This window comes from Diprion similis, chromosome 1, assembly GCF_021155765.1.
Source record: "Diprion similis isolate iyDipSimi1 chromosome 1, iyDipSimi1.1, whole genome shotgun sequence".
In the NCBI taxonomy this organism is placed as follows: Eukaryota; Metazoa; Arthropoda; class Insecta; order Hymenoptera; family Diprionidae; genus Diprion; species Diprion similis.
Genome location: NC_060105.1, coordinates 3,800,942 through 3,812,118, shown reverse-complemented (window position 1 = coordinate 3,812,118; position 11,177 = coordinate 3,800,942). Strand labels below are relative to the sequence as shown.

General features: G+C 38.7%; 1 protein-coding gene across 1 annotated transcript; it reads left to right on the top strand.

The window, feature by feature from the left end:
- The first annotated feature begins 3,239 nt into the window (after positions 1-3,239).
- LOC124410044 (phosphatidylinositol 4-kinase beta) lies at positions 3,240-10,909 on the top strand. Its single transcript, XM_046888194.1, has 12 exons — positions 3,240-3,757; positions 4,996-5,242; positions 5,331-6,199; positions 7,082-7,199; positions 7,289-7,423; positions 7,530-7,699; positions 7,807-7,937; positions 8,124-8,354; positions 8,673-8,990; positions 9,078-9,454; positions 9,589-10,061; positions 10,158-10,909. The coding sequence occupies exons 2-12, from the start codon at positions 5,058-5,060 to the stop codon at positions 10,340-10,342; spliced, it is 3,192 nt and encodes a 1,063-aa protein (XP_046744150.1). The 5' UTR covers positions 3,240-3,757; positions 4,996-5,057; the 3' UTR covers positions 10,343-10,909.
- Positions 10,910-11,177: the final 268 nt, after the last annotated feature.

Here is an 11,177-nt window from a genome sequence, read left to right as displayed (position 1 = left end):
TAATTTCTCGATGCTGCAGCGTGTGTGTAAACTGAGACATAAAGTCGATATTGTATTATGATCGCGAGTGTGAAACGAGACGCTTTTGTACTCGGTTTATAAACTTCTGGTATGTTTCATATGCAATATTACTGCATGTGTGTAAAAATTGATAAATTTACCGAAGGGCTGATTAGCAAATTGATTAGCGGTTAGTTCTGTGCGACAAATTATGCGTACATGGCAATCTTTTTGACAAATTTGACACTAAGAATGTTGAAAAATGATCGATTATTTTTTCCCGATTAATCGAGTATAATCGATTATTTTTCAAACTCGATTGATCGACCGACTTGATTATTTTTACTGACAATCGATTATTTTTTTTTCGGCTAGATTAATCGATGAATCGATTATTTTTAACAGATCGATGTCATCGCTACTTCACACGTCGGGAGATTTGAATTGTAGCTTCGTCGGTGTCTGTCATTATTTCTAAACGACAACGCCATAGCTGCAAATAGTTTTGTAAGATTTTCCTTTATCCGCGCAACAGCAACTAACGATAAGCATAAATTTCTCCATGTACGGAAAATTGAGATTGACAATGAGATAAGACTTGAAGCTAGAGATTTGTACGCCATATCGCTATTGTATTTTTTTTCTCGTCTGCTGGACGGATTTAATTGTAATAATTTTTTTATTTTTTTATCATTACTCTCAGACCTCCTTGTAACGAATTCTTTTACTCTATAAGTTTACACTCGCGTTTCCGCTTCATATACTTACGCTACCGTTACCGATCCTCGTTCTTATTTAGTAACACGATTGCTGTATGTCAAGCACGCATACAATTATACTCCGGGCATCATTCTTCCGGTAATGCTTGTACACCGATCAGTTACAGCAACGAGAGTAGAATCATAATTGTCAATCGCAACGTCTTGTTTCTCGACGCTTTATACCAGTCGACGTCTCGATACAAGTTGTGTAAGGATATACGTACCACAAAGGTGATTCGGTTTTACACTTGCGAGAAAAAAAATTCATTCGCTTTTCGGCTTATAATAATAAACATGCCGACGATGAGAACTGCCTCTTTGTTTTAGGCAGACTTTCATGGCAGTACGTAATTACGCGTATGTGTAGATTGTAATTTTATATACGTCGTATGACGCATATATGTATACACACGTAACTTTCGCCGCTCTGGAAAGTTGTGGAATGATATTTCTTTGACCTGGACGAAGAAGACCCGCAGATGCCGCTGAGTCCAAGGTATAAGGGCTTAGTGACGTTTGAGCTGATTACTCGATCAATTGGTTCAACTTCTTCGAGAATTATCTATAGATTATTAGTTATATCGGAACGTTCCACGTTGTAACAGACAGGTATAATATATATGTATATAATAGAGAAAAAGAGAGAGAGAGAGGAAATTCTGGAAACGTTTTTTAAACTAATAGTTAAGTTTTCGTAGCAGCGTACTTTCGAATGTAGATGGTATTAAATCCATGCCTTATTAACGAAGTAAGGAATGTGATTATGGAGGAAGATTGGAATCGAATTGATCATTTCTTATCCCGCCGCATCCCGTTTTCAGATCCTTATCGTTCCACAGCTATATCCGTGACGTTGTCCTTTATACGATGTTATACGTGTTATAACAGCTTTTGTGGAAGAATACAAAAAATATGAAAGAAATAATTGGTTTGCTCCACGCTCGAAGGTTGTACCTATCTACATATATATGTTATGATGGGTAGCGGTGATTATTAGTTTTGAGTTTATAAGCCATTAACATTATACAGAATGTTTACTGCAGCTTCTGCCGTTGATGGTGAAGCGCTTGAAAAGTATGTTCTCTCTCTCTCTCTTTCTCTCTCTACCCGTGGAAGCAGGTAGGTAGAAAGCGTATGAAATTACAGGAAGTATGGGCAGAAGGCAGGATTGCCCGGTAATCATGGCCACGAGGCTATTGTAATACACGCAGCTATAAACTCGCACGATATTGTATTCAGCTGCCATCTTCTTCGTCTTATTCCACGTTTCGTGTCTGACATATTATTAATTCGTGGGTAAAAGTGTCGGTGTCTCAGAGGGGAGGGGAAATCTTACAACTTGAAAGAACGAAAGAGAGAGACAGATACAGAGATAAAAAAAAAAAAAACGAAGTAGAAAAAAAAGAAGAAAAAAACGTCAAGGATCTCTGAAAATAAGTATAATAATGATGATAACAATAATTACACTCGCTGTGAGAGAAAAGCTGTTTTATTTCATATAATATCAATTTACATTTCGGCGGATGGAGATCTGTGGAAGCAACCGCAAGAGATACACAAAGGTGAGTGTATATCTGCATACCTATAAGGTATATGCATACATATGTTATGTAGTACAGAGCGAAGCACACACACGCTGAGGATTTTGCGTCGTATTACAGCGTATCGTAGATATCCAGGTGAGATAAAATCAACCGAGCTAACCGTTCGATATACTCGATTCGTATCGCGTCGTTTTTGTTTTTCTTTTTTCTTCTGTTTTTTTTTTTGGTTTTCCGTCAATCGCCAGTTTCGTTATTTGATCGGTTTCATTTTCTTCCCGACATACACGATCGCGCTCTTGAAAAAAGCCGGTTGACAAAAGAGTAGCGAAAAGAGTAAGTAGTAAGCCGCGATTCGTCGCTGAAAATAAAAAGCAAAATAGTCGAAAATCAAGTGAGAGGAAGAGAGCCGAAACTTCTCAGCGGCAGCCGTGCTGCTGTTCTCGCTCGGTGCAGCTGCACTCGCGGTTGTATGACCTTTCCCACCCAAACACCCAGCAGCGCGGCGGGTTCCCCTGACTATAATTGCCAACCTAACGCAAACCTGCGACGAAAATTCTACGCAGTGACGCTGACGCGTATTCTCTGTTATTGGTATGTATGTATACACACATCGGGGTTACATGCGGCATAAAACAAACGAACCACGCCGCGCGCGTTTGGCAGACAAGCAGAGGCGAAATCAAGTGCTGGATCGAGCTGGCGCCAGATATGCGAAACAACCGCCTCGTCCAAATGTGACGGATAAAGTACGGGACGATTATTCGGTATCGATGACGGATTAAAAATCAAAGTGCACGCGCTACAAGAGACTTCGGCAACGCTCGTCGCGTTTCGCATTCCGTCGTTATCTCTCCAGCCCAGCCTGGCTCTTGAAAGGCAAACCGACAACACCGCCGCCCGGACTTTGCGCTCCCGTTCAGTTGGCACCCGTGCGTCGAGGTGTGTGGATCCAACGCCGAGGCAGTCGAATGTGTGTCGCCTAGCCTTTCGCGTTCGCGCAACTCTTTACTCTCTGCGTCATTTTATTCCTGTTTTTTAGTACTGTATGTTCGTTGTAAATTGTTGGTAGTGAGATTGTCGTTAGATAGTGTGGTAAGGACTGTAGTAGTAATTATCCTCGTCGAGTGTTCGTCTACGACCTCTGCGTCAACCGTTTTACCATCGCGAGAGTTCACGGGAGATAGCTTTGTGAATTCAACACGGCAGTGACAGACAGCCATTGGAAAGGAAGGAAGGATCGCGCCAGCGGTCGTATCTTGTCGTTGGTTTCGTTTTTGTGCCACTGTGTTTTTCTAACTAGTGATTTTTTAATTTGGTTCTTTTTTTTTTTTTTTTAATTTTTTTTTTTCTGTTATCAACCGCACGGATACTCGTTCTTCACATTTTATTATACTACGCTCGGGATGATGCTCTCCTGATTATCGACGGACAAACTTGCTCTCGATAAACAAGGTAGGCATTTTATACCACCACTGTATACGCGTACTCTGTGTACACACGCGAAAACGTATGTATGTGTGTGTGTGTGTGTGTATATATTATATATGTATGTATGTACTACGGTTTACGCGTACTACGGCATTGCCGAGGGACGCCAAACCCTCCGCTTGCCTGCCTGCCTGCCTGCCTGCCTGCCTGCCTGCTGACCTCCGTAGGGTGGAATTTAATTGTCAACACCGGCACACCCATTGCCTTCGGGATGTTCGAAGACCGAGGCGAAACACCGCGCAAGGAATGCCGTAGCCTAGATTTAGTCCATCCAGTATCCTCGTTACTTTCACATTCTACACTTGTCAGCCAACGTAAAATTTCGTCTCTTGATCCTTTCTAACAGTCCTTAAATATGTATACTGGATTATTTGTATATCGTACAAATGCTCACACAACTATCTTTCGACTCTATCCCTCCCTCTCTCTCTCTCTCTCTTTCTTTCTTTCTTTCTTTCTTTCTCTCTCTTTCCGTGTTAGTCATTTTTCAATCATCATCGCGTTCAACGTTAGAGCGTATCTTTAATACGGAGTAAAATTAAAAACATTGCTTCAAATGCCCCGTTAAACACTTTTTTGGTATTTATGATCGATTTTGAAGGGAAAATTCATCTCCTCAAGCTTCTCAAGCATTCGCATTGCGCTTTCATCTCGCTAGTCTGTAAGTCATTTGTGACTGTTTTATGTATCTTGTATGTGTCACAAGTGTCAAACTGTGTTTTGCAGGCTTACGAATCCTTTGATCTTTAGTCCGGTGGAATTCTTACGTTCGTGAAATATTTATTATTATTACGTTAGGTGTGGTCTCTGAATTTTTTCACCATTAATTATTAACCAGAATGGTAAAAAATAATCGGTTAATTAAGAATAACATTTGTATTAAATTATTATCTAAGCACAAGTGATTTTTCTTAACTAACCAAAGTAGTGTGATTTATATCGATAAACTTAATTAACAAGTATTTCTGTATTTTTGTTGTGCCAATTGTTGAATATTGATACACAACAAAGAAGAAGCATGGTAATTTCGCAGTATTTTACTTGAAGGTATTATTTCTGAAGCTAATGAAAAATTATCAGCTCTAATGTTGACGTGGTTAAAAAAAGAAATAAAAAGGTAGATAACAAAACTACGCTGGCAATAAACCTAAGGAAATTCTGTGGACAGATTTGTAACAACTGTGTTTGTTTTATTTTTCTAGGCATAGCGGCAAAATGAGCTTTAGATGACTGTTGGCTGAGCCGTTGCTCGTCATATGTTAGCATGAGCGAAATAGCTGCTGTAACTGGATCCAATGGTGGTTTGACCCGCCTGGAAACTGTGACGCATGTCAAAAGGCAAAAATTAACTGGTTACAATGTTCCTCCCGTACACGGCAGGCCTAACCCACCGATTAGCGTGCGAAACAGACTCAGTACGCACCAAAGGAACCTCAGCCTTGACTTCAGGTAAAATTTGCGCTTTTACATTTTCCAGCGGAGCTTGCTTGTCGCCATGACGAGATCTAAAAGTTTTTTATTTTTCGTTTATCGCCAGATCCATGGGAATCCTTTTGCCGCCGGTACCTCAGGCCACATCGGCGACACTAACGATGCATCATAGAAATCGTAGTCTGGATTCGGCTCTTCAAAGAATTCCAGAAGTAGACGTAACTCCGAGTCCCGAGTGCGAGGCAAATCCTACACCGTCGACGATAGTCGTTCCGTCGATAAAGGGGCACAACAGAGAGCGCGAAGACCTTGCAAGTCTCGGGTCTGACGACTCGGGTATTTTGTGCGGTTCGGAAAGCGGAGCCAGTGATACGGCTAATGCAACAACGAGGGAATCCAGCGTTGAACATTTGCACAGTAGAGAGAGTTTGGACTCTACTCGTTCGCAAGCTGGCGATTTGGACAGTATCGACGTTGTGGATGGGGAAATGAGTGCTGTGTCAAATTCTTGTGTCGAACTAGTTTTAGAACTTTATAACGGTCAGGAAGAGGAGGAAGACGACGATGTTGTGGACAGTTTTGGCGACAGTGAACCCAAAAATTTGAACTCCAAAGATGTTAAAGACCGTCGGCAGGGAGATTTTACTTCCAAAGAATTATGCTGCGGTGATTGTTCCTCCAAAGACTCTGTGAAAAATAATGATAGTGGTCAAGTTGTATGCAGCCATACCCTCCATGTTAATGCTTTGCAAAATGATCTGGCTGATGCTGCGATCACTTTGTGCTGCGGCACAGGTCAACCAGAGACTAAATTGGTCAAGAGACAGCTTGACGTCTGTAGGCAAGAGACCTTAGCACAACCAAAATCTTCTAAAGGATGCTTGCTGAGGTTATTCGAAAGCCAAGTGTTTGACATGTCCATGGCCATTTCTTATCTCTTCAATTCCAAGGAACCTGGAGTGCAGAGCTACTTGGGTGAGTCACTGTTTGTTCATTATGTTGAACCGGAAAACATTCTGTACCAAAAATATCTTTCTTCGTTCTCATCTCTCCGTTGAAAGAGCGATGTTATTTTACTTTGAATTTAACTAAAACTCATACTCATAATTGAAAAGAAGTTTTGATTTAAATTAATCTTATAAGTTATTCTGCTTAGTAATGCGAGTTCATTAGTACATTCACTGAATATTATCTATGGTAAACAGATAAACAAACATCTTTGTAAATATTTTCTGTATAGAGAGAAGAGTTGGGGGGATAGGGGAGAGTAGTGGAAAAGGGAAAATTTTTCCAAAGAATAGTATTTTCAGGAGAGTGTGCGTCGTAATAGTGTCTTAACGAGAGGTATAAGTTAGTAATGTTGAAGTACAAAGCATTAGAAAAAAAATATCACCATTTTTCATTTTTAGAATGACTTTGAAAAAAGATTGTCAAAGTATGAGTATTTTTTGCATCATTATGGTTTACAAATTTGCAAAGTAACAATTTATCCTGAAAATTATCTATACAATAATATTTCGTAACTTCAAACACATTTTTTCGAAACAATTTATTTAACTGTAATATTTTTGTCGAATTTGCAAATGATTTTGTTTTTCTGGCACAGTTTTACCAGTTTTTAAACTTTTGAATAAATAATTCTGTATATGCTTTATGACTGGCACTTTTACACTTGCTTTATTACGGCAGGCTAATTTTGAGAAATCTAATTGTCGACTACTCATTATTTCAAAATAGTAAACAATTGTAGTAAACTTTCGATATTCCAGATATTCATGTACGTTAATTTCTTATTCATATTGATAAGTGCTGCGTGGCTTTTACCATGGTAAAAATTTGTTGTAATTACATTTTCAGGTAACAAATTGTTCAGTTTCCCTGACAACGAGGTGGATTTTTATTTACCGCAGCTCGTTTCAATGTATATACAAATGCACGATGTTGCAGAAGTTATCCACCCATATCTTATCCATAGGTAAACATTTGAGAAAATATATTTTATTGGAAGTATATGTATTGTTTAATATTATCGTGTTGCAACTTCAACATTATGGAATTTGACAGGTGTAGAAGGTCAGCAGACTTTTCGTTGAAGTGTGCGTGGCTGCTGGATGCGTATAGCTCGGATGCTCATCTTCCCTCCAAAAAGAAGTCTCACGGAACAAAATTGAAGAATCTTATTCTGTCAGACGAGCTCAGGTTAGTTCGTATTGAAAAATATATCTTTGTACTTTTGGCTGGGCATAACAATTTAGGTATGGAGATGTTGACAGCTGTGGTCATTCAAGTTTATTGAAATCTGTAGGCCAAAAGAAAACGAAGTCAGTCGGCGACCGCGCGTTTCTGGTCAACATGTTCCTTTACCACCGCCCCTGCCATCCATACAATTTGTCACATCACCAAATAAAAAAACCCATCAAAGATCACAGTCCGATGCTACTGGACTTTTCCAAGCTCTTCGTCGCAGTCATTCCGGTAAGTTTGAAATATTTTCTATTACTCGAAATGCGTCGAAAAACCAGTAATTTACTGAATTGCTAAACTGAGTTTTCATTGAAAAAAAAAAAACCATTTATTTTTAGGGTTAATAAACAAAGTGAGCTTGGGAGACCTGAGTTCTGGACGAGCATTCGATAACGGTTGTACCTGTTTTGATTCGTGTCAGGGTATAGTGAACGACTTGCGTGGTCAGAAAACTGATTGCTTCTGTGGCGTAAGTATATTTAGTTAATTCAAATAATATCTTTTCATTCTCACGTTCACTCCAGCATCACGACTTAACAGCGTCTTATTGACACAAGTGTGAGCTTGCAATATATATGCACAGTGACGTTTTTTCATCTCGTAATATTGATGATACAGAAAAATGAATATTTATCTACGTCGAAATTATTTATAGGCACCTCGACTAGCTCCGGAGTACGAATTTATCCAGTCACTTATCTCAATCGGGAAATTACTGGGTACTATTCCGACCAAAGAAGGGAAAATCGTACAACTGGCTGCAGAGTTGAATGCCATTAACCTGAATCTTCCTGCACGTGTGTGGATACCTCTATACAGTTCTGTACCGCATCACATTGTTAGAGTGCCATCACAGTCTGCAGCTATTTTAAACAGCAAGGACAGGGTGAGCATATGATGTATTTCTTTTTTATACATAGAAAAGAAGTCTATTATATTCTAGAGCGATTATCTATGTTTAGAAAGGAACTGTAGATATTTTTATTTTATTCTTTTAGACGCCTACTAACAAGTTATATCCTACTCGATATCTATATTGCTTCCATATCGTCAATGCTGTTTGCTTTCTGTAATTTTTAACTTTTTCTTTTCGACTGATGTAGAAAAGTGTAATGTCATTTTATATTTCCGTTCAATAATAAGATGAATAATCAAATTTTCTCTCCGTGAAATAAATAACAAATAAACACCAACTTTATTAAAGGCTCCTTATATCATCTACGTGGAAGTGTTGGAGGTTGAAGATATCCATACTTCACCAGTACCCCCAAAAATTATGGGCAGTTCTTTAAGACATACAAAATCCGAGGAAAATCTCACCGCTGATGAACAGACAAATGTTACAAATTCCACGAATATAACATCTGCAGAAGCTCAAACATCCACTTTGGCAACGTTAAGACAAGCTGGAGGCGATGTAAACAACACAACTGCTCAGACGAGCGTTAATGCAACATTCAATTCCACTGAAGATGATCCTAATGATTGCTGGAGTCAGGAGGATGAAGAAATATCAGAACAGGTAAAATTAAATGAAACTTTTATCGATTAGAAGCGATTCAGTAAAATCTACCACCTTGTTTTAGCAACATTTATTTTCATCTTTCAGTATTTACAACTGCGAAAGCCAGTGGATAGAGATACTATATCGCAGCTGAGTCAAGAATCGTCTGATAGTCGTGAGCCAAATTTTATTCCGGGAGATATAAAAAGGCGTTTATCTCAGATGGCTTCTACCCCAAGTTCGACATTCAACTATGACCGCGAAGACCCTTCAGCAGCAGCTCTTAAAGAACCCTGGGATCTGAAACAGCGACGTATCAGGGCTACTAGCCCTTACGGCCACTTTGCATCTTGGCAGCTACTCGCCGTTATAGTGAAATACGGGGACGATTTTCGACAAGAACTTCTTGCCTCGCAATTATTATCCATGCTCCAAAAAATCTGGCAGGAAGAACATGTCCCATTGTGGGTCAGGCCATACAAGTAAGTTTGATTGAAATTTTAAATTATATTTCAAGGCCATCTCGAATTTCCAACCGACTATAAAAAAAAAAAAAAAAAAAAAACCATGCTCTTTGTAATTTACAATTAATCTCTGTATTTTTTTATATTTACAGTATACTTTGTCTATCCAATGATAGCGGTTTTATAGAGCCCATTCTGAACACAGTCTCTGTTCATCAAGTAAAGAAACATTGCCAACTGACATTGCTGCAGTACTTTGAACGAGAATTCGGACCTCGTACTTCGGAAGGCTTCCTCACGGCCCAACGAAATTTTGTTGAAAGCTGTGCCGCGTATTGTCTCGTTAGTTATCTGATACAAGTCAAAGATCGTCACAACGGAAATATTCTTCTACATAGCGATGGTCATCTTATTCATATTGACTTTGGCTTCATGCTTTCCGCATCACCTCGCAACATCGGTTTTGAAACTTCCCCATTCAAGCTCACTCCCGAGTTTGTCGAAGTCATGGGTGGCGACAGGTCGGACATGTTCAACTACTTCAAAATCCTTATCCTTCAAGGTTTGGTTGCAGCTCGCAAACATATGGACAAGATTCTCAGTCTGGTTGAGATCATGAGATCTGGTAATTATGCTGAACTGTACTGCGTTAAGATTTACACATACGTATTCGTGTTCATCGTAGAACTTGTTCTATTTACGATATTTTTTTCCTCGACAGGTTCTCAACTCCCGTGTTTCCGTAGCGGTGCAGCAACTGTACAGGGATTAAAAAATCGATTTCACTTGAGTTTGACCGAAGATCAGCTGCGACGACATGTGGAAGATCTTGTTAAAGGTAGCATCGGTTCGTGGTCAACGAAATTGTACGATCATTTCCAGTACTTCACTAACGGAACACTTTAATTAGCAGATTGAATTTTAACCACTGTGCGTGTGTGTGTGTACGGATCATTGTGTTATTTTTACGTTTTCAAATCGCGTACACAACGTGTCATACAATCACCAAAAATTGAATTGAGAAGATTAAAATTTGCATAGAAATCTGATAAACGGACAACCTTTGATTGTTTGTACGAAGATAAATGCGAATCTTTATAAGAAAAGAAAAAAAAAAATATAAAAAAATAAATACAACGTGATTACAAGCGACGAAAACACTCGAGTGACACCACAAATTACAATTATAAAAAGGTAGCTATACTATAGTGCCGATTTTTTAGACGGATACTTACACGTTGGACCTATAGATCCGTTTTTTACGACAGAGTAATTTGTTGGAGGTGCCTTAATATGTAGAAATGGTGAAAAATTGGTCAAATTTAGTGCAGTGATGATATTGACTGTAGTGATTTTATATGATTGCTGGAAACGTCAGCAAGAAAATCCTATAATTTGTAAATACAATATGAGAGTGAATACTTGTTGGGTCATATTTAGATCTCGGCAATAAATAACATTACCGTAACGTTATCTAATTGTTGAGTCTTTCATGTGAGTGAAAAAGTCGCGGTAAGAAAGAAATGTCTGAAAACTAATAATAATCCTAACAGTTTTTCAGGGCTGGGGCTAAGATTACGATTTGGAGACGAATACTCAAAAAAAATTTTCCTATTATTATACACTTAATATTATTATACATAATATTATAATTGAACGTGGCAGGCTTAATAAGGAATACTAAAAGATAAAGCCGACAAAAAAACTAAAGCATGAAATAAAAATAACTAGATATCAATAA